This window comes from Vanessa cardui, chromosome 17, assembly GCF_905220365.1.
Source record: "Vanessa cardui chromosome 17, ilVanCard2.1, whole genome shotgun sequence".
NCBI classification, from domain to species: Eukaryota; Metazoa; Arthropoda; class Insecta; order Lepidoptera; family Nymphalidae; genus Vanessa; species Vanessa cardui.
The window spans coordinates 2,926,178-2,951,190 of NC_061139.1; the positions used below are offsets into that span (position 1 = coordinate 2,926,178).

Here is a 25,013-nt window from a genome sequence, read left to right on the forward strand (position 1 = left end):
ATGTAGTATATTCAGTATCAGTATTGTACGAAGTCGGAGCGAATTGCCAGTAAAAAACTTTATGTATTGTTATGAAGATATGCTTAGTTAATTGCTGCATGTTATGAATGAAATAAAAACACAGTCGTGTTAAATATTCTGCTTTGTTATTATTTACTTTATTTGGTCGCTGTTACATTCAAAAATAGAACTGCAACTAACAATCCATAAATATAATAAAATTGGACTGTATGTTTGTCTTAAAAAATAACCGCTTTTTACTAAATGCATACACGGTATCTATCAAAATATGTTTCTTTTTTATGTCTATTCGTTCTGGTTAGTATCTGGTACGATTTTAACGGGACTGTCGTTAGCAGATAGCTGATTACGAGTAACTATTATTACTACAATAATAACTTTTTCATTAAATTCTCAAGCGCATGGAGTCGCGGGCACATCTAGCCTTCGAAAATAATCCACGCGTTTGAAATGTCTATTCTTAATTTATAAGTGATTAATTTCTATAGCCGAGCGAGTAGCCGGAAAAAGACCACAGTTGCGTGCATTGGAGAGGCCTATGTCCAGCAGTGGACAAACATGGGCTGATGATGATGATGATGACGATGATGAATGTTTAAACATACCAATTAAAAAAATCACCCTTTCAAAAGTATCAGTTACATATATCACATAAATATTTAAAAGTTATTCGAAATATAATATTTACATACATTTTCTATGATCACTTTGTACCGAATAGCGCGAGCTTTTTAAATATACGGGGCATTTTCGTTGGAATATATTTTATACCTTTTATTTTTATCGACTGTTTAGTCCCTATTGTCTTTTTCGAGATCATAATACGGCTTTTGTTTGTATATTTCGTGAATAACAACTGTGTACTTTTATATTCAAATATATTTTTTTATCCTACGTGATTATGAAAAGGACGTATTATTGGGCATATTATATGAGACATTGGGCCTTTTGGATTTATTGACAATTTATTTAAACTTGGATACAGTTCAAAATGAGAAAAGTTCCTGATTGGTCTGATAGAAAATTAATAGTGACTATAATCGGTTGATAGTTAATTTCTAGAATTCTGATTGGTCGAAATTCCAAATTTTGGTCTACCATTGCTTTGTCATTACACATGACAGAACACAGAATCTATGTTTGTTGCTCTCTTGTATTCGAATTTTGGATGTATGATATCAGTTCTCTACTAAATTAATTCATATCTTTTATTCTTTATTTTTTTAGGGTGTTAACACCAATGCCTTTGCACAAACGCATTCTGCCAGTTAAAAAAAATAGAATTTAATATTCCAATTTCGATTTCATGTTGTATAACTGTCACAGTCAATTAGATTAATTAGTCTTTCAATAAAAAGCCTAGCCATTTTGCTAAATAGCTCAGTTCAACCCTGAATGATATTCAATGAAGACATTTTACGTTCACAAAATTGGATATTTTTTAACGTGATCTGAAAACATAACTTATACAAGTTTACTTAACCAAATTATAAGGCTTCAGCATAAACTTATAATTACTTTTATTTTCAGATTCTCACCTAAATTACTTTACGCTATGAACGAATTAAGTATTGGATAAATGTCTTTCAGGCCGCTGGTTGCAATTCACCATTTTGTAAAATGCCTAGGCCGTTATATGAGAGGCAAATTTAACTTCTTCGATATAGCTAAGCTAAAGAATACGTTTGTGTTAGATAGCTGTTTTATTGAGATAGTTTATGAGTTATATAACCTTCAAGCTTCAGGAGAATAACAGTAGCCGTAAACCTCAACAAATCTTGAAAAATGTACTAAATCATATTTTTTACGGCCCTATTTTTGATGTCTATGCGTATTTTTGACCAATTCCTATCAGATTACTATAAACAAATATAACTATATTTTTTATCTTTGACACGACTACGATTCTATTTTTATTTCATTATAAACGAAGGGATTTCTAAACGATTCAGGAAGTCGCCAACTGCCGTTACCGTGAACAGGATGTTTAAGATTAGAATACAACTATGGCGTCCGCTCTTAGGCTGTTAATTGTTTATAATTGTATGAAAATTGATCACATATAATAAAGTAATTCATTCGACCGCTATAACATACATAATACGGTAAATACTACCCTACGCGATTTCGTTAGCTCGTAAGTTTTATGACTCCAGCCGATTGGATCGTAGCGTGATATAATGTACTCCTTAACCTTTCTCAATAAGCGGCTTATATAACGCAAAGAGGTTTTTTTAAAAGAGGTTTAAACGATCCTGAGATTAGGGTTTCATTTTCAAGAAAGTTTCAAGAAGGTTTCATTTCAGTTATAAAATGTTAGTATAGATTAAACAAATCTATGATGACAATTTTCATTGGAATTCTATAAACTATAAATATTGTTAATTGTGACGTAAAGAAATTATATTAGAACAAGGTATAAAACAATGACAATGTTTTCTCAGGTAGTAGTTTCAATTTAGCAGATACATAGTTGTAATTATCAGCTAATTGCTGTATTATCATGTGTTTAATTAATGATTGGTTCTTGAAATTACAATTAGCATAAAAAATCTTATATATAACACAAATGTTACGTTACGGAACTGTTTGTGTTGATATTGAAAAATGAAATGATATTTTAACGAATTTGAAAACAAACTAAATGAACTGGATACAATAAATACATGATACAGATTCTATTCACTCACTGACAAAGGCGCGCCTCTACGGCTAATTCTCGGTTTGCTTTAACGAGTGACGCATGTATATTACGACACAACTTAGATGTAGCATTGGCAAAAGTCGTAAAAATTAATTCGGAAGTGATCGGTTTTACGAATTTTGCCGAAGCTACATCTAATGTCGTACTATACTATAATATGTCTTAGTGTGCGTGAGATGAATAATACAAGGACAAACACAGCAAAAGATACAGACTAAATTACATTTTTTAATGCATCATAAATGCGTTATTATCAAACTGGCTATGAAATAGGCGTTCATTATAATTACGTTAATATTTACTTCAGGAAAGTATGATACATAGTAAAATATACCTCTATTTATCATAATAACTAACTCCGACTGAAATTATCTAACGGCAATAAAAAGCTCTCTGTACTTATGTCCTTCTTATCTAGATTAGTTTCAGCGTGCTTGAGGTTGTTATCACTTTCACAGCACTTGGGGAAAGGGGGCATGTTGTCCGGTTTGAACACGAGGCATTTCTTGTAGTTCTCCTTGCTGCGTTCCTGGTTGTTATTGGCCGTATTGTGCGGCCGATGCCTTCCTCAGAGATTCGATGAGCCGTTGTTTAGGAGACGAATGCTGCTGTCTCGGCCGACGCTTGTTCTGTGTAAAACAGTTGTGTTAATGAAATGGTTAAAGGCGTTACGTATTACGACTTCACTCTTTTGATGATTGGAGATTTTTTTTGGGGTGATTGCGCTTCCAATCATCATTAAGAAGTCTCAACCCTGAAAAAACAACTTCCAGTCCTCGATAGATACACATCCATGACTTTAATTCTTACATTCTCGAAGTCATTAACTTCGGGATATTTACCTTGTTTTTTATCTTTGTTCGGTGGAGCTCGATATTTCGACATTATCTACGAATGTCATGTTCGCGAGTCTCGTGAACAAAAAATGGTAAATATCCCGAAATTAGTAACTTTAATTTCGGGATTTATAATAATATAAATTAAAGTCATCATGGATATATTCCAATTTCTTAATGTATATGTTCCAAAAAAAATCCAAGATTATATACGATTTGTTTCGGATATTGATACATCATTCTTACAATATTTACTTTAAGCGATTTTACCATCTTGACTGTTTTGTTAGGTTAGGTTTAGTTCGCTTATTTAGTGTCAGTCAAGAGATTTCGTTCTGATGTAACGGCATATGTACTTTCAACAATATCGATCAATTGTCGTTCTTAATACAAAATATATAAGATTGTATCTTACGTGCGCGGAACCATACTGATGTTAGTCTTCCTGCTGGAGTGGAGTCGTCGTGACGTTGACAGTGATAGCGAGCCGCGAGGTCCATGAGTTGATCCGCTGCGGCACAGGAGGTACCTACGAAGGAGGTTCTGTATTAAAACTTATTTCGAGTATTTTTTTTTTTTTTTTTTTTAATTTGAAGTTTGTGCACTTGCAACGTCTAATAAGAACTCATTCTGACGTGACATAGTTTCACCTTAGTACTTCACCTTAAGCATGGTAATATTATGTCGCGAAGCGTTCTAAGTTACGTTTTAGTAAAATTCCGACGCTAAATAGTTTCACCCCGTCATCTGAATTCACATTCAAGATAGTCGAGATAGTTTAGTAGTTCAGCGCGTACATCTTAACTGATGATTGCGGGTTCAAACCCAGCCAAGCACCGCTGAAATTTGATGTGCTTAATATGAGTTTATAATTCATCTCGAGCTCGTCGGTGAAGGAAAGAATCGTAAACCTACATGTGTCTATTTAAATAAAACTAGTTATAACGGATTTTAATCGCGTATATTAATTATTTTGGACATCCCGACGTTTCGAGCACTTTACAGCGTTCGTGGTCACGGGTAGACATCGCAGTCTACCCGTTACCACGAAAATTTAAGACAACACTGCATGTGTCTAATTTCAACGAAATTCGGCCACATGTGAATCCACCGATCCGTATTGGAGCACCCAGGTGGAATATGATCCTAACCTTCTGATCAAAGAGAGAAGAGGCCTTAGCCCAGCAATGGGAAATATACAGGCTGTTACTATAAGAGGAAACACACATGAACAGCGAATCGGACTTGCTTGGAAAGAGTTTCACATAAAGGAAATAAGCTTACCTATTAAAGTGTTTCCTGAAGATGCCGCTTGTGCAATAGAGGGCGATGGGGTTCACGCAGCTGTTGAGGAAGGAGAAACAGAACCCAACGATTCGGAAGCCGTGCCACCAAGGATTGTAGTCATCTTGAGCTGTTGGACTGGAGAAAAAAAATTAGACTTCATCCATACTAATATTACAAATGTAAAATTCCATGTCATCTATCTGTGTGTCTTAAATCCACGTTTAAGTCACTTTCACATTTCATTCATTTTCATATCCCAAAAGTTACGCTTTTTGGGTTAAACCTGGATGGAATCCAATTTGGTATAATGCAAGGTTAAACACTAAGAAAGGATGGAGATTTTTTTTATAACTAATTCGATTGCTCGTCCTAAAATGAATACTCAATGAACAGTGGTCGATTTCTAAATGGAAGAAAAAGTGCCTGATTTTTATCTAGGGAAATTTGTGCGTTCATTTTTCTTCGTACGGTTCAATAGTTATGTATGTATATATTTGTTTCGCACATAATTTTTTTATATTAATTTTCAGCCTATTGTTGACATATTAATCTGGTATTTATAATAAAAAAAAATTGGTGGTAAAACATAGACTATACATATATATAAAGGATACCAGAAAAATTTGAAACATAAAGCAAGTAATAAAAAAATATTTGAACTGAAATTTAATTTAAAGAAAATTGCATATTAGGAAAACAACTTTATTAAGACTGAAAAACTAGAAAAATAATATATTAGGTTCTTACGTATGAAATGGCGTTTTGAACAGAAGGAATTTAAAGTATTTTTGTAAAATATATTTAAATTTTGGTAGTTTTGTTGTCACGTTTTAAGCAAAAAATGATATGTCCTTCCTTGAAGCTCAAATTTGCTTCATACTAAATTTCATTACACTGGTTCAGCGGTTTGATAGTGAAAGAGCGACAGAAGGACACAGTAACTTTCACATTTAAAATATTGGTATATTTTTATAAAAGTATGCACCGTTATTTTTAACTTTGCCATCTCATAAGTAGTTCATTAATCCCTTTACTAATAAAACCAAGGAGGCGAAAATCAATAAACTCTTTGAAGGCGGACTTGGACTGCATTGGATTCGATTTTTGTCTCTAGTATAGTTTATAGGATGACCAAATATTAATAGTAAGTCATATTAAGCTTTAGTTGATTGATCGAAGAGCCGAGATGGCCCAGGGGTTGAACGCGTGCGTCTTAACCAATGATTGCGTATTAAAACCTAGGAAAACACCACCGAATATCCATGTGCTTAATTGGTGTTTATAATTCATCGGCATCATCACTGCTCGGCAGTGAAGGAAAACATCTTTAGGAAACCTGTATGTGTCTAATTTAATAGAAAGTCTGCCACATGCGTATTCTCTGCCATATGTGTGCTATTCCACATTGGAACAGCGTGGTGGAATATGTTCTGAAACTTCTCCTCAAAAGGGAGTGGAGGCCTTCGCCGAGCAGTGGGAAATTTATAGGCTGCTGTTGTTGTTGTTGATTCTCATAACTTACCAATAATAGAACCACATCATGAACACGTGAGAGGGTAGGAAACATGCAGCGAAGACCATCACGAATGCTAAGACTGTCAAGGCAACTTTTCTTCGAGCTCGCATCTGAAAAAATAGAAAGTTTTAGTATTTCATGTAGAAAATAATAGGCGATAATATAGTCCTATTCAATGGAAGCGCAGTACGAATATATACGCCGTGGCTGAACTCTCAACTCGAGATATAAAATTATATTGCTACCTAATATAAGTCATAAGCAATAGAATTTAACGATATTGCCTTTCACGAAGTCGAGTCCTCGATGAGTCGAGATGGCCCAATCGTTAGAACGCGTGCATCTTAACCGATGATTGCGGGTTCAAACCCAGGCAAGCACCGCTGATTCATGTGCTTAATTTGACTTTATAATTCATCTCGTGCTCAGCGGTGACAAATTTCATAGAACTTCTGCCACATGTGTATTCCACCATCCCGTATTGGAACAGCGTGGTGGAATATGTTCCAAACCTTCTCCTCAAAGGGAGACGAGGCCTTTAGCCCAGCAGTGGGAATTTACAGGCTGTTGTTGTTGTTGTTGTCTTCCACGAATGGAGTACGATATCTTAATATACTAGCGACCCGCCCCACCTTCGCACGGTAATACTGATACTAGATATAATACAGAATGTCATATACAAAGCGCATAGCTTAGTCATTAGACAATACAAACGGCTATGTTCCTGCATTTTAAATCTGCTGTAAGCTGCAAGCTGCTGCAAAGAGATTCAAGTATTTAAGGTACTTAATTGAATAAAGATTAATGCTGTATTGTTGACACGAAGACACGACGCTTACAACAAAATAGTAATCTCTAAAATTATTAGTGTTTCTCTACTAGATTTTGTATGTATTGTACCAATAAAACTTCCCCTAAAATTTTTCTATCTATTACAAAAACTGCAATAAAAAGTGTTTGTGTAATTTCTAAGATCTAAGTATAAATAGGGACAGACAGACGGTGGTACGCGACTTTGTTTTATTATGTATAAAAATAATTATTATTATGTAACAAGTTGAACTATTGTATAAGCAACGTCTGTTGTCTGATTTGGTCACAAACATTTTCATAAACACTAAACAATAAAGGGTGGATATATTTCTACCAAAATGAGATCCCTTCTAGATAACTGTTAAGATATTTAAATGCTTAATTAACAATAAATCATACTTTAGTATCTTAAGCTCATAATGATAATGTTTGAAAGAGGATAAATTGGATTTGGTCTTGAAGAAAAGGAATGAATTAGTAGACTTAGCTGATGAAAATAATTAGCTTTGCTTGGTAATAGGCTATTTGACAATACGAAAAAAAAGTGTCAATTATTGCAATCAGAATATATTATGAGTTTAAAATGGTTATTTATTAACGAAAGTTGAAAATAATCAATCAATCAAAATAAACTTTATTCAAGTAGGCTTTTATAAGCACTTTTGAATCGTCATTTTACAATTAAGTGAAGCTACCACCGGTTCGGAAAGTAGATTCTACCGAGAAGAACCGGCAAGAAACTCAGTAGTTACTCTTTTTTAACATTTAAAAAATACGTTTAAAATTACGGTACGGTACGGTGCGACACGAAATAAAAAGCTCCGTAATATTCTCACAGTAAAAATACATAAAGTCAATAAACGTGTGTGTTTGTGTGCTTATAATTGACTGATGCCTAAGTGTTATTGTATTGATAAATAAAAACATATATATAATAACCCTAATAATATATAATAACTAATAATTCTAGTACATAAAAGTGCACCTAAGAAGAAAAAGAAGAGAAACCTTAACAGGAATAGTGAGTGGCGATCAAATGTGATTGTAAAGGGAGTGTAAGAGAATTAATAAGCAGTAAACAATTACATAAAGTATATCTTATGCACAAAGAAATGATAAACAAATCGGAATAAACAACAGTAACTTTTTGTGTCGGTAACAGCTAAATAAAAATAGTGACTGAGTTTGAGAAGTATTAACCTACCTTCGTTAGTTTTATACGTCATAACAATGATACATAAGGAATAACATTTTTTAACAACGCTGACGAGTACGTGATTGGTGTAGCGGCAAAGACCCTAAGGTGTCACTCGTCGAGTTCGGGATCGTATCTCAGCTATAGCAACTTATTCGTACTTGTAAATTGATATATTTTTTTTTTCTTGAAATATATGTCAGTGAAGAAAATTAGGAAAAATTATTAATTGAAGCATTATTTCAATAACTATGCCACCAAAAAAAAATAATGTTAATAAAAGAACAGAATCAGTATGCACTAAGTGCAAAGTATTAGTAAAAGAGGAAGACTATCTTAATTGTGCCCTATGTACAAAAATCTACCACAAAGTATGCATCAACAGTATCGATGATATTGATAGTAATGAGACCTGGGTTTGCCACGAGTGTAAAGCTAATAGCCGACGCCGAGTAAATAATACAATTACACCAACGGTTAAGAATGTAACTAAGATTTTTGAAAATAACAAAGTCAAAACTACTGATTGCAAATCTAATTCTTCTTCGCCTAAAGATATACAAATAACAAAACAAGACATTAGGGATATAATTAAAAATGAAATACAGAGCATGAGGACTGGTTTATTAGTTGATATTAGAAGTATGCTAAGAGATTTGATACAGGAAGAATTAAAGTCAGTTAGAGAAGAAATAAACAATATAGAACAGTCGATGATTTTTTTGAATGAAAGCTATGAATCTGCAAAAAATAATATAGCAAAATACCAAACCAAGTTAGATAACCTTGAAAAAGAAACCAAAAATCAACAATCAGTTATACAAAACTTACAAAATAGACTAGAGAACATGGACCAGCAAAACAGATGTAATAATATAGAAATTCAAAACTTACCAGAACACAGGAATGAAAATTTGATAACAACTATAATGCAAATAGCCAAAACAGTATCGTGTAACATCATGGAAGACGACATAGTTCAATGCACTAGAGTTGCAAAAATTAATAACAACAACAAAAGACCGCGTTCTATAATAATAAAATTCGCAACACCAAGGCTGAGAGACACTATGTTAGCTAACGTAATTAAGTTCAACAAAATAAACCAGCAAGATAAAATCAACACTAGTCACATCGGGCTGGCAGGAGACAAGAAACCTATTTACATTATGGAACACCTGTCACCTGCAAATAAAGCATTACATGCGGCGACCAGGTTAAAAACTAAGGAAAAACGCTACCGTTTTGTTTGGGTTAGGCAAGGAAAAATATTCGTGCGGAAATCGGAAACGACGGAATGCATATGGATAAAAAACCAATCAACTTTAGACAAGTTAGAATAAGACAGGAGATGTTCAATGCATGATTGGCAAGAGAAAACTCATAAAATTCTTTCCGTTATCTATATATTACCAAAACGTTCGAGGGCTTCGTACAAAAACACATGAGTTTCTATGCAACCTTCTGAGCTGTAACCATGATATTATAAATTTCACAGAGACTTGGCTAAACAACCAAATCAAGGACTCCGAATTGTTTGATAACCGGTATGTTGTCTACAGAAAAGATAGAGAAAATTCAATATTTCATAAAAATAAAGAAGGAGGTGGTGTATTAGTGGCAGTTTTGAAAAAATTTAACTCGTACAGACTAAAAACATATGAAAGTAATTGTGAGGAATTATGGGTAAGAGTTCAAACAGCGAATAGTAGCTGCTATGGAATTAACATATGTGCGATTTACCTTCCTCCTCCTGTAAAAAATGAGGTTCTTACTTATTTCATAGAAAATTACAACAGGATCTCCGAAATCAGTAAAAATGTTGTTGTCGTCGGTGATTTTAATCTAAGCTGCATAAAAAACAACATAAATGTAGCAAAGGAATTTGTAAATTATGTATGTCTTAATAATTTTACTCAACACAACAATGTTAGCAACTGCAATGATAGAATACTAGATTTAGTTTTGAGCGATAACAATAACATTAAAGTGTCGCAGAATTTCATACCTCTGGTACCAGCCGATCAATTTCATCCACCGCTAGAGATAATAATACGTCATCCAAAGGAATTTATAATAACACGTTAACGAAATGGTCGATATCTTTTACCGGAGACTACACGAAATAATAAATAAATATGTACCTAAATGTAAATCCAAGGGCAACAAGCACCCACCGTGGTTTACAAGATGCCTTATCAAAATGATAGGAGAAAAACATAAGCTACTAAAAAAATTCAGATTATACGGGAATCCATTAGATGAAATATCATTGCAAATATTAAGTAAACGTTGAAGGGTGCAATCAAAGGAATGCTATAATAATTACATTAAAAATATTGAAGATTGTAAAGGCAGGAATCCAAAATACTTTTGGATTTTTTTAAAAAATAAAAATAAAAAATATAATAGCTATCCTAATAATATGTACATGCAGGGTAAAAATGTAGAAGGAGAAATCAAAATCTTTAACGCGTTTGTGTCGCATTTTTCAGCAGTGTATAACTATCACACACCACCATCACAAACCACCATCGAGGAGCGGGGGACTGACTTGATGGGCACATCTCTTCTGAACCATTTGCATAATGAAAGAAAATCAATAAAGCTTTATTTAAATAGTCTTAAAATAAACAAAAGCACAGGCTCAGATGACATCCCACCTATATTCCTGAAGAGATGTGCCAATCAATTAAGTCATCCGTTATGCTTAATATTTAACAAGAGTCTGCAAACAGGAACATTTCCCTTGAAATGGAAAGTTGCGAAGATTGTCCCAATCCACAAATCAGGTGATGTAGATATAATTGAAAATTATAGGCCAATATCTATTTTACCAGTAATTGCCAAAACTTTCGAAGCCATGGTTCTTCCGCACCTTACTTTTTATTTTAAGCATGACCAAAATAATAAACAACATGGTTTTGTAAAAGGCAGATCGACAAACACTAATCTGGTGGCATATGTAGACCGTATTATGATGTTAATGGACGATCAAATACAAGTCGATGCTGTCTACACAGACTTTTCCAAAGCCTTCGACAGAGTATGTCATGATACACTATTAAAAAAACTATACAGTTTTGGAATAGTTGGTTCTTTACTCGATTGGCTTAAATCGTATTTAAACGATCGTACACAATACGTTGTTGTAAGTGGTTTTCGATCTGTCTCTTACAGAGTCAGTTCTGGGGTTCCCCAAAGGTCACATCTAGGTCCGTGGCTTTTCAATGTTTTCATAAGGGATGTATCCAACACAATCAAGCATAGTGAAGTTTTCCTTTTTGCAGATGATTTGAAACTTATTAAACCAATTAAAAGTAATTTAGTACACCTTCAAGAAGATTTAAACGCTTTACATAAGTGGTGTGAAATGAACAAAATGATAATGAATCCCGAAAAATGTTTTCATATAAAGTTCACCCGCAATAAAAAAAACCTTCCATCAGATTACTACATTCAATTTACTTTTGTAGTAATGTTATACAATGTATACATTGTATAACATTACTTTTGTTGACGCATTTTTAAATATTTTGGCATTTCTAATTAAAAAACCCAAATTTCTTGACGCTTTTGCAGTGATGTTATCTAAATGCGGCAAAAAAGTTAGCTTTGAATCTAAAATGATACCCAAATCCCGAATTTGTGTAACTTCTTTTAAAATGCATCCCTGAATGTAATAATCTGATGGAAGGTTTTTTTTATTGCGGGTGAACTTTATATGAAAACATTTTTCGGGATTCATTATCATTTTGTTCATTTCACACCACTTATGTAAAGCGTTTAAATCTTCTTGAAGGTGTACTAAATTACTTTTAATTGGTTTAATAAGTTTCAAATCATCTGCAAAAAGGAAAACTTCACTATGCTTGATTGTGTTGGATACATCAGCATCCTAGAGTATTGTAGTACAGTATGGTCGCCACATTATAACGTGAATCAACTTAAAATTGAGAGAGTACAAAAAAGATTTTTGCGTCATTTAACTTATTCAAGTGAAGGTTCAAAACAAAAATATAATTACAAAGATCAATTATCATTTTATAACATGTACAGCCTTTCAAGTCGTAGAATTCTCTTGGATCTTTTGTTCTTGTACAAAATAGTCAGAAATAAAATCGACTGCCCTCAAATTCTCAGGGGAATAAATTTCAATGTGCCTAGGAAAGTATGTCCACGTTATCCAATAAGGGTATTTTACATTAGACCATCTAAAACTAAACTAGGACAAAATGCACCTCTTTTAAGATTAGGTAAAACATATAATAAATACTCAATATCACTTGACATATTTGAGGACTCCATCAATAAATACAAAAAATATATTCTGGAGTTATTATTAGAATCGTAACTACAAAATAAAACATATGTTGTAAGCATGTAAATTTAAGAAATGAATGAAAAATGTATTCAATACCATTATTAATTTTTTTATACTTAAATTTCGAATTTTTTAATTAATTACTATTTATTGTTTTCTTATTTAAATTATTTTGTCATATGTTATTAATGTGATAAATGATTTGAGTGTACTAATTTATAATATTTTTTAGCTTTATTTTCAATGTTATTAATTATTATTATTAATTTAAATTAATTTATTTTTAAATTTTTAACTTTATATACAAATGTGGTTAGCACTTGTTAGTATTCAGTATTATAAAAATATTGCTTATGTTGTAATCTGTCTTAAGTAAAACAAAAAAAAATGTATTGTACCTAAGAATGCATGTTGTGGCCGTCTTAAAGAGTCGCACATTTTATATAAGTTTCAATGTGTTTTTATGATTAAATGTGTAAGTGTTGTGACTGCTGCAGGACCATCCTTAATAAAATAAAATAAAATAAAAAAATACGTCATGTTAATTAAATACAATAATTTCAATTAATGTATCCTGCTTGGAAGTCAACAGGTATTAACTCCACGCTTTTTTATCATCTATAAAATCTTGTATCGAATAATATGCTTTTTCTACCAATGCATTTTTACAAACGATTTGAATTTACTAAACGGCAAAGTTAAAAATGTCTGCGGAATTTTATTATAGATACCGATACCTTGCCCCAAACTTGGCGTTATAAGCTTATCCTTACTCCTAGTGCACATACAATGTTTATCACTGATTTTATCAAAGTGATCAATGTTACTGTGAATATACATAATATTGTTGTAAATATGTTGCGACGCAACAGTGAGTATTCCCACTTTGTTAAAAACATCCCGAATAGAGTCTCTAGCTCCAAGATTATAAATAAACCGGATTGCTCTCTTTTGTAAAATAAAGACAGATACAATATCTGCAGCGTTACCCCAAAGTAATATGCCATATGACATAATACTGTAAAAATAACCAAAATAAACTAAACGAGCGGTATCAATATCAGTTAGTTGTCTAACTTTTCTAACCGCGTATGTTGCGGAGCTGAGTCTTCCTGTTAGGGATGATAAATGAGAAGTCCACTGAAGTCTGGAATCCAATTCTATTCCTAAAAGACCGTAGTATTAGCTACTTCAAGATGGTCACCATTTAAAGATATATTTTAATTTTGCTTGCTAACATTAGTTAAAGTAAAAACTACACATTTTGTTTTTTGAGCATTCAAAACTAAATTATTTACTGTAAACCAATTGTGTATCTGTGATAATGCACCGTTCACATCGTCATAGTCATTTTTTTTTTCCCAACCTTAAAAATTAGCGAAGTATCGTCAGCAAACAACACTATATCACAAATACCCTTAACATAGAAAAGAAGATCATTTATATATACTAGGAATAGAAAGGGACCCAAAATTTAACCTTGTGGAACTCCCATTTTAACGTAGATCCAGAAGACTTTATTCCATTAATGAAAACTTGCTGGATTCTATGACTTAAATATGAAGCAATAAGATCAAGAGCTTTACCCTTAACACCCTAATATTTTAGCTTATAAAGAAGCGTTTCGTGCTCTACACAATAGAATGCTTTGGATATACACAGAATACTCCAATAGCGTTCTGTGATTTCTCCCAAGCATCGTAAATATGTTTGAGAAGCGCAATCCCCGCATCAGTTGTCGAGCGACCTCTTCTAAAACCGAATTGCTCACCATGAAAAATAGCATTTGTAGCAAAATGGACGAGAAGTTGCTTTAAAATATTTTTTTCGAAAATTTTACTTAAGGATGGGAGTATTGAAATAGGCCTGTAATTACCGGGATCGCTTCTGTTTCCAGTCTTAAAAAGTGGTAAAACTTTACTGCATTTTAACAAGTTAGGAAATGAGCAATATCGATTATGATGTTATTAATAAATTTTACCATGTAATGCCCCATATGTCGTTAGTTTTTTTAATATTTACAGTTCTAAACACTTTTATGACATCTATTGCAGAAACTGTTTCAAATGAAAAATCAATAACGCATTTAGGAACACTATTATTTAATAACCTAGCTGCATTTGATGTAGATGATTTTAAATGAAATGTTATTTTATGGTGTACTTTATCAAAAAATGTTTCAAATAAATTAGCAACCTCTAATTCAGAACTCGTGTATCTACTACCTGTGTTCAATTCTATTGGTATCATTTCCTTTTTGGGTTTTCCACTAACACTACTAATAACATCCCATGTGGCTTTAATTCTATTATCAGAATTCAGGATTTTTTTCTTTAAATATAAGGACTTAGTAGAAATGCATACTGTTTTAAAAATTTTGGAATATTTATTGACATATTCTAAAAAGGCTACGCTTCGATTCCACCGCCTCATATCATATAAGTCGTATAATTTATTTCTACTTTTAAAAATACCAAGTAGTAGCCCAGTCACTAAACTTTAATTTTGTGTTACTATAACATGATTTCATTTTAAATATATTGTTAAATTATTTTAATATTACTCCAAAAATGAATTATAAAGTTCATTTGGATCCTGTGTCGTAAGATCTAGATTAGGCAATTTATACGCCACATTATTTTTGAAACAATGTAATTTGTTAGCCGTTATTGGCCTGTATGCTATTTTTTTTAAATGATTTATTTCTTTGTGTTATAATAAATTTATTCAATAATCCATAAATAAAAAAGCATTTTTTCAAACGTTTGTCACGTGACACAAAACGCTGCTGATTGGTCGGGTTCAAAATGACGTCACAATATATAATATAAAAAGGATTTTTAAAACCAGTCAAATAGTCTATTACAGAATTACCGTAACATTTGGCATTTTGTTGTATATAAAATTTTAATCATGTATTCTGTAAGGGCGTATAGACACTGTGACGTCATTAAAGTTGTAGAACCTCGTTGATCGAACGAGGCCTTGTCATCTCATTCGTAGTGACCTCGTCGACACTGAATAATATCCGACCTATTTGGATTGTGATCAATAATCGTAAGGTATGCATGTAGCTGTGCTAGGCTCTGTTATTGTCAAATTGCTGAGAGTGACGTCCATTTTTATCAAGGTTCGAATCCGGCTCACTAAACTGCGAGCCATGAATACATGGGCTTAATGTCATGTGTCTTGGTCACTGTAAATATTCAAATGACGTATGTTTATTGTATATATTTGGTCAAGTTAAAATGAAAGCAATAAGTTGTACAATACAGCTAGTATTTACAAAATGCTGTTACCAAAAAATATTAATTAGAATGACAAAGCTTGACTGAGGGTTTGTGGGTCATGCGCTTGTTCAGTCATATATTTCTATGAATAATTACTTATAGATGTCTTCCTAGTATTTCAGGTACATCAGAAGGGTTTGACTTGCCAGTATCAGCCGTATTTCACGGAGATCTGACAGTTATAAGAAACGAACAAACATAAGACAGGCGTTGGTCTGAAACTTTATGTGATTTCCGAGAGCCCATTTCGGATTTCAGATAGAGATTATAGGACTACAAGTTAATAGTAAACACGATGCTTGTTTCCTCCACAGTGTCTAAATAAAACCTTCTCATATTCAATACATAGCGATAGTGTGAAAGCAAAACATATCATAAGTTTTGTAATTACTAAAAAAACTTTTCAATCAACGCGAAATTTCACAAGAGAATAACTAGTTAACTATTAACAACTTAACAAACTCCCAAGATTAGAATTACACATATTTTAAACAAACATTAAATTTAAATCTTGGCGATCCCATAAGTGGCTAGAGGAAACTCTGTTAATATTTAATTGAAAACTTTACTACAATAATTAATGGCCGTTAGTTTTAATGAATTTACGTCTGCGGTCGAGGACATCGCACTCGATTGTGTGGAAAGGTTTTGCAGCATCTTCATGGCTAGATACATCAAACTAGCGACCTTCCATGGCTTCACACGGATACAATACTGATACTACATTAGAAACATCTAAAATTATCAGTGTTTCTTTACTATATTGTCCACGTATTATATACAAAAACCTTCCTCTCGGATCACTCTATCTATTACAAAAGACCGCATCAAAATCTGTTGCGTAATTTTAAAGATCTAAAGCATACAAGGGTCAGACACCGGTAAGCGAATTTGTTTTATGTTATGTAATGATGATGATAATGATGAAGCCGCTTTAAGTCCTCAGTAATAAGATAATAGTCTTTTCTGTCTAAATTAAAGTAGTACGACGGCGTGTATTAGCCTTGTCCATATCGGTACATTGTTTTTAATTCAAAATATATAAACTTAAAATAGCCATATATATATATATAAGATTTTATTCTTTTTTCTAGGATGACACGGTTAATAAAACAAAATTGTGTTTCTCTGTAAAAGGAAATTTAATGGTTAGTTTTACATACCTCACATTAATAAAAATAAAATAAAATAACATTGAACATTGAAAAAAAATAATATTTACGCACCTGTAAAAGAAACGACATTTAATGTTACTATTAACAATGTCTTTGTACTAAATTACAAAATTCTTTACTTTTCTAAGAACTCTCTATCGATATTTTATAGCTAACAAAATTTAGTTGTCATGATGCGTTCGATGACAGTTCATACGTGTACGAATTCAAATTAAAGAAAATACTTTTTCTTTACACACACACATATATATATATATATATATATATATATATATATATTATTTCACATTCTTAAAAACGTTCCTGTCTAAATACAACTCTCAGTACAAAAACATACATTTTACAAACTAAATTCTATTTACAGTGTTACTGACTGCACGGTCGATGGTGATGATGTCACACATATTATTACTAAACCGGATTTAGCCAAATTACATGAGATACGGGATATACCATCTAAATGGCTGTACGTGGTCTGAATGGAAGCGCTTACTGGAGCAGGGAGGCGAATAGAGAACGGTGAAACTTCTGAATGAAAGTGCAGTCACAAAGGGGAACCATTTGAAAGATTGCATTAGGAATTTAAATATTGAAGTCGAATAATTAATGTGTACCTATATGGGTATATGTAGATGTATTAATATAGGAGTATTTTTCATATTATTTTACAGCATCTAAGTGATATGTATTATAACAAGAGAAAATATAAAAAAAATGAATATCTAGTCTTGTCTGTAGACCTCGATTAAAGATAATATTTTTAATGAAAGCCGAGATAGCCCAGTGGTTTGAACAGCGTGGTGGAATATGTTCCAAACCTTCTCAAAGTAAGAGGAGGTCTTAGCCCAGCAGTGGGAAATTTAGAGTCTGTTAATGTAACTTATGAAAAATGTGTACTAATTTTATGCTTGTATGTCTATTTTATTTATAAGAATAATCTGAAATCCATACTAGACACGTCAATAATAACGAAGAACAGCTCCTATATATATATAGACAAATAGGCCACCTACTGTTAAGTTGTTACCACCACCACAGACATTAAATAAATATAAATAAATATTGGACAACATCACACACATGACTCTGATCTCGATGTAAGTATTAGCTACTTACACTTGTGTAATAGAAAATCAGAATAATAAAACTAATGAATTTCCACATCGACTCGGCCGGGAATCGAACCCGGGACCTCGAAGTGGTGTACCTATGAAAACCGTTGTACGTACTACTTGATCACGGAGGACGTTAGAAATTAACCATCCTTACTTTGTTAATGCGCCACCAATTCCAGGAACTGAGATGTAATATATAGTGCCTGTAGTTACACTGGCTCACTTACCCTACAAACAGAAACACAACAATATCAGGTATTGCTGTTAGCATAATAAAACCTACTTCGAAACGCGCAATGCGTTTCTTAGAAGTATATTTTGGTGTAAGTTTCATGTAAATTAGTTGAGTAGTTTCCCAGCATCACATCAAGTCTTGATTTATAATATATTTATTAAAAGTCTCGAAAAATAAGGATCAAATTATTTAATTATATCATATTTAGGTTTTGTAATTATCAACATAATTATCAATTTTAAAATTTTTTATTCAAATATAAATTAAATACTAAAATTTTCTCTCCTTATGTTCTTAATAATAAATAAAAATTTTGACAAAAAGAAAAACCGACTTCAAACAAAACACTATTTTAAAACAAATAAAAATGTCCTAAAAAGTAATAAAAATAATTGCGTATTCAACATACTTTTTGGAGTCCTACTAGGTAAAATGAAATGAAAAATATTAGACTACTTAATAGTCGATTTACTCTTATATAACGTACTTATAGTTATTGCTATATTTGGAGCCGGTGTATTTATAGATTTTAAGTGAATCTGATGTAAACTAACTAATTTTTCTTAATATGGATAGATTAAGCGTGCCGTTTATATGAATCAGAAACTACTTAGGGGACGATTTCAAAAGAAAATTTCAAATAAAGCAAAAATAGACTTTCGAAAATGTGGCTTTAATACGTCATGCGGCATACACTACAAGGTACCACCCTCGAAAGAGCTGTAATCGACCTCAGTAAAAAAACTTTGCAAAAGAGCACATATAAGTCGTATATCATATGGCATCACATCATATACACAAAATTTGATTAAAGACAGTAAGAAATTCTGCGCCGTATCGCACCCTAACTGTGAGCCGTTTAGGAGTTCCATCACTACATAGTATAAAACAAAGTCGCTTTCTCTGTCCTTATATCTTTAAAACTACGCAATGGATTTTGATGCGGTTTTTTTAATAGATAGTGTGATTCGGGAAGAACTTTTGTGTATATAATACTTGAACAATATAGAAAAGAAACACTGATAATTTTAGAAGTTTGCCATGTGATGTTCACTGAAGTATATTTAGAATCAGTACTGCACCTCCGGCCGGGTCGGGTCGCTAGTTGATTATAATATTCGACTATGACAATTACATGAACATAACCACGTTACGGAAGGTGACTCAAATATCTAAATACCTATAAATAAAAGATTCGGCCCAGTATCGCTAACGTGCCCCTCAGAATTATTCCATTTCCTTCCTTCCGTTACTTTGTCATGGACCCTATACTCAGAACCTTACCAAACTTTCACCATACTACCCTTGAAGTATATCCTTTATAAAAAAAAAAATCATCAAAATTGGTTGGCACAATTTCGAGTTATTCACCTATTTGTCGCGCATATACATGATGCAAATTTAAGAATTATATCGTTTTCATAGGGATACCATCATCGGAAAAGAATAAAATTAAAATGGGACCCCACGGCAAGCACTACCTTTCAAACAAAAAAAAAATCAAAATCGGACCCAGTGAAAAGTTATGAGGTAACAAACAAAAAAATACAGACGAATTGATAACCTCCTTCTTTTTGAAGTCGGTTGAAAATTCATTTGAATTGCCCACGTAAAATCAATAATTAATATGCTCAACATATATACAAATATCAAAAATACTTATTGTTTGATTTTGTAAAAAATACAATAAATGCCTTTGTTTCATTGTCATGTAAAGAATGCATTAAATTTTAAAATTATGCACATAACATATATATCGAACAGAAACTTGTTTTTTTGCAGGTAATCTATGTAAAGAATTTGTATTCAATAATCAGAATAGAAATTTAGTTGTACTTCTTTACTGGAAACTTGTAACAACAACAACAGCCTGTAAATTTCCCAATGCTGGGTTGAGGCCTCCTCTCCCTTTGAGGAGAAGTTTTGGAACAAAATCCACCACTCTGTTCCAAAGCTGATTGCTAGAATACACATTTGGCAGAAGTTCTATGAAATTAGACCCATGCAGGTTTCCTCACGATGTTTTCCTTCACCGCCGAGCGCGAGATGGATTATGCACACAAATTAAGCACATTAATACTCATTGGTGCATGTTTGTGTTTGAACACGCAATCATCGGTTAAAATTCACGCGTTGTAACCACTGGGCCATCTCCATAATGTTATTATAACATAACTGGGTCTTATTATTCGTTAAGGTAGTCTTATCTTTATAGTAAGTACAACTAATAAACATTTGGAAACAAGTCAGGGAAATGGCGTCGCTTTGATTCGAAACTATAATATCAGTAAATAGATTATCTTTAGTGAACAATGAAACTGTAATCGTATACGTTTATTATAAGATCATTGTTAGATGTATATATTCCATAATATTTAATGTTGAGAGGTTTTGGAACTCCCGGTTGGAAACAAGCTGCTTTCGCCATACCTATATCACTTCATAGCATAAAACAAATTCGCTTTCCGATGTGTCTGTAACTATTAATGCTAAGGTTTTTAAAACTACGCATTGAATATTGATGTAGTTGTTTTTTAATGTATAGAATGATTCAAGAGGAAGGTATATATGTATAATGAATACATATGAGAGACACTGATAATAATTTTAGTGGTTTATAATTTGATCTTGTAAATAAACACACATTTGTGGTGACATGGCTCAACTCTACAAGATAGATCGAAACAATATACGACAGTATTGTACGCCTTAAAAAGGTCTTTAAAATCTCCACGATGGTGTATGTTTGTCTCGTAGAAATAGCCCACAGTAACCATTTTTTATCCTTTACTTTTAACGAGAGATAATGGCTTGTTTACAAAGCGATTTTAAGCAATATAGCCTTAATCCTTATCCAATTAAGTACTTTAAATACATTATGCATTTAATATAGATTAAGATAGCTCATTACAGCATTTAATTTCAAAACTATGTACTTTGTATATAATGATATTCTGTAGTATATTTTGGGATCAGTATTCCAACCGTGCGACGCGGTTTTGGGTTACTAGTTATACATAAATAAAAGGCAATAATAAAAACTGATTAATAATAATAAAATATATTTTAAAAAAATATGTGTAATGAAACCTTATACAATAGAAAGAGAAAGAGAGGATAAAAAAGGGAGAAATTCGGATGGAACATCACATTTGTTCCTTACGTGAAGATTTGTAACAGTTCACTGTAACTCAAGTCGAAAGAACTTTGGTCCAAATATATTTTAGTTTGATTTGATTGACGTTTGATTTCAACAATATTTATTGTAACTGGTTATAGCTTTAACAGACGAGAGACCAATAATACCTTATATTAATTTGTATCACCATCATCATCATAAGACAGTATTATTTCACTGCTGGGCATAGGCCTCGCCTAAGGCATACCACTGAGCACAATCTTTGGCCCCTCTAGTCCATCTCCTACCGGCCACCTTCCGCACATCTTCGCTCCACCGTGCCACATTTTACACCACGCTTGCCGATTGGCGGTCTCCGCTCTAGTACCTTCTTGCCCCAACGGCTGTCGGTTTTTCTACAAATATAACTGGCTCACTGCCACTTTAGCTGGCTAATCCTCTGCCCTATTCGGCCACCTTCGTTCTTTGTCGGATCATCTCGTCCCGGATTCGATCCTTCACAGATTATTCTATAGGAATTATTACTAGTATTTTAAAGTATATTGACACTGAGTTAAGGTGTTTTCTCCTTTCGTGAAGAAGTTTATACACCAATATCAATGCGGGTTTATTCGTGACTGATACGATGTTTTCGACGCCGAGCTCAAGTTCTATTACAAACTCAAATAAAGCTCATTAAAATTCCTCGCAGCCCAAACTCCTGAACAAATATCAGCTTAGTTTTCCACTAATATATCAGTTCAGAGTCGTTGAAGGACAACAAGAGCTAATTAAATATATAGGTCATACATTTCTTTTATTAAAAACTTTATGTAAAACTATTTTGTAAATGACGTTCTTATATTTAAAACCAACAAAAGTGCCGTCGTGTGACATTTACTGACGCTAGCCGATATAGTTCAGTGGTCAGAACGTGGGCATCTTAACAGATGATTGGGGATTCAAATCATTACTGATTTTTTTAATATAATTAATGTTTATAATTCAACTTGCTTGCTCAGCGATAAAGGAAAATATCGGAAAGAAACCTGCCTTTTGTGTGTCTCTTTATAATGAAATCAGCCAACACAAATTGAACTGGCACCGCTAAATTAGGTCCAAATCTATTCCTCTCTGGCAGAAGAGACTTTAAGTCAGCAGTAGAACTTATATAGGCTGTTACTCTACTGACAATAATAAATATCGCAACAGTACATTATTTTATCAGTAAAAAAAGGGAAATTAACCGTGAGTCGAGATGGCCCAGTGGTTAGAACGCGTGCATCTTAACCGATGATTGCGGGTTCAAACCCAGGCAAGCACCTCTGAATATTCATGTGAACACACAAATTAAGTGTTTTATAATTCATCTTGTGAAGAAAAACATCGTGACGAAACTTGCATGTGTCTAATTTCATAGATTTTCTGCCACACGTGTATTCCACCAAAGAGCATTGGAATAGTGTGGTTGAATATGTTCCTCAAAGGGGGAGGAGGCCTCAGCCCAGCAGTGCGAAATTTACAGGCTGTTGTTCCAAACCTTCTCTTCAAAGGGAGGGTAAGCCTTAGCCCATCAGTGGGAAATTTAGTTGTTGTTGTTGTTTCCACTGTGAATGAAAGATAATTATAATTGAGATTACTTGCGAAGTCTCAATTAATATGTATTTCGCCTTCTTCGTGTAGCACGTTTATTTATGAGTACTAGTTAATTAATTTTGTACGTGTGGCATCATCATAAATATCTTTCCGTCTATTCCTGTCTGAAAGCTTGTTATCAGTTTTCCTATATCATTTATACGAAAACGAGGCTTAGCTTGCTTCGAAACAAATTTCATCATATTCAAGTCTTCAGCTGCCACGGGATTGGTTCTGAGGGTCGAAATTTCCTGAACGAAAACGTTGAAACCAAAAAGGTATCGTGCGTTATTTTGCGACACCAGCGCCGTACACCTCATTAATTCGAGCTGTTTCTGCAGCACTGGTGCCACGGTAGAACTCGTACCCGTAAATATATCGATATTTCATGTTTTGTAAAAACAAATGAATGCCTATTTTCAAAACTCAATTGTATCAGCGAAATGAATTTATAAATTTGAATTTGGAATTCTTAACCAAAGAGGAGTTAATTCAGATCACAGTGGTCAGTACGACAAAACGCCAATTTCATATGTAAGGTCTATTACTATCAAAAGGTTTATTAACTTAATAACATTGTTGTACTAATAAAGTTTCCCACTTTGAATGTTCTAAGCTAACTAGCTATTGTAGACGATCGCCTATTGTTCTCAAATCATCAGCTTTAGGGGAAACCCTTAAACATTCACTAACGTTAAAGTTTATACATATGTATGGGAAGCTGTAGCCTTTGATATTTGACTTTATTTTTAGTATTTGTATTAAATACACTATGACTCAGGTTTAAATATATTTTCGTACATTTATATTAGTCGCTTTAAGATGGATTATGGGATTTAGATACTTAGGTAAAAAGGAATCGCGTAATAACTCACTTGGTGGAATAAGAACTTACTGCAAGCCCGTCTGGGTAGGTAGCAACCACAACATACATATATAATCAAATATCAACATTTAGTATCTTTTTTGTTTTGGTATAAACGGTGTGTGAGAATAACGAGAGGCTAAAGGGACATAACGTGGTAACCTCCAAAGTTAGTGGCGCATTGGTAATGTAAGGAATATTTAATATCGCTGTAAATGTGAACACAGATAAGAAATATTACATTTAAGAGTTATTAGCGCCACCAACCGTGACCTTGTGTAATCTATGGTATGTCTTAAATAAAAGTTTAGTTGCTCTCTAGACTATAGAATATTTCTTAAAGCTTTAATATCTGTAGCCGGTGGTAAAAATTTTGGCCAACTCGTCAATACTATAAAACAAATCATCATTTATATATTAGTTGACTTTTAATACACAAAACGAATGACAACTTACAATTGACAAACACGTCCGCCCATTAACAGCTCTGATTATCGAATGCCGGTTCGGCCTAACGACAGCGTTAAGCATGACTACGCTATGACGTCATACGTGTGTTCGATGGTGGGGTATTCAGACATATTTATATGTAATTATTATTATTATTTAGCCGTCGAATCGGGAGATTTGGCTGACTGTCCCTTACTCAATAACAATGAGACAATATAAGGAACAAATATAAAAGAGATCTTGACAACCAACCTGCCTCTGTGTTCCTTGCATTTCACCCGGCACGTTCTGCGTGCTCAGCACTAGATGACGAGCCATCAGCACGTAGAACAGCGCGATCACCGCCAACGGTAGCGAGTAGTAGACCAGGAAACGCATCAGGACCATAGTCCGAGCGTACGACTCCCCCCATTCTTGGGGATAGGGGTAGCATA

General features: G+C 33.1%; 1 protein-coding gene across 1 annotated transcript; it reads right to left on the reverse strand.

Moving 5' to 3' along the window:
* Positions 1-2,860: 2,860 nt before the first annotated feature.
* LOC124536949 (neuropeptide CCHamide-1 receptor-like) lies at positions 2,861-25,013 on the reverse strand. Its single transcript, XM_047113618.1, has 5 exons — positions 24,832-25,013; positions 6,371-6,474; positions 4,846-4,983; positions 3,977-4,090; positions 2,861-3,354 (listed from the first exon to the last, which is right to left on the reverse strand). Exons 1-5 carry the CDS (start codon positions 24,964-24,966, stop codon positions 3,294-3,296), a joined length of 552 nt encoding a protein of 183 aa, XP_046969574.1. The 5' UTR covers positions 24,967-25,013; the 3' UTR covers positions 2,861-3,293.

Bases quoted from the DNA above. Each gene is read 5' to 3' on its own strand.
- LOC124536949 (XM_047113618.1), bottom strand. From the start codon at position 24,966: ATGGTCCTGATGCGTTTCCTGGTCTACTACTCGCTACCGTTGGCGGTG. The intron at 6,475-24,831 runs GTTGGTTGTCAA...CTATTTTTTCAG, and splicing joins TGCAAGGAACACAGAGGCAG to ATGCGAGCTCGAAGAAAAGT. The intron at 4,984-6,370 runs GTAAGTTATGAG...TTTTTTCTCCAG, and splicing joins ATGATGTGGTTCTATTATTG to TCCAACAGCTCAAGATGACT.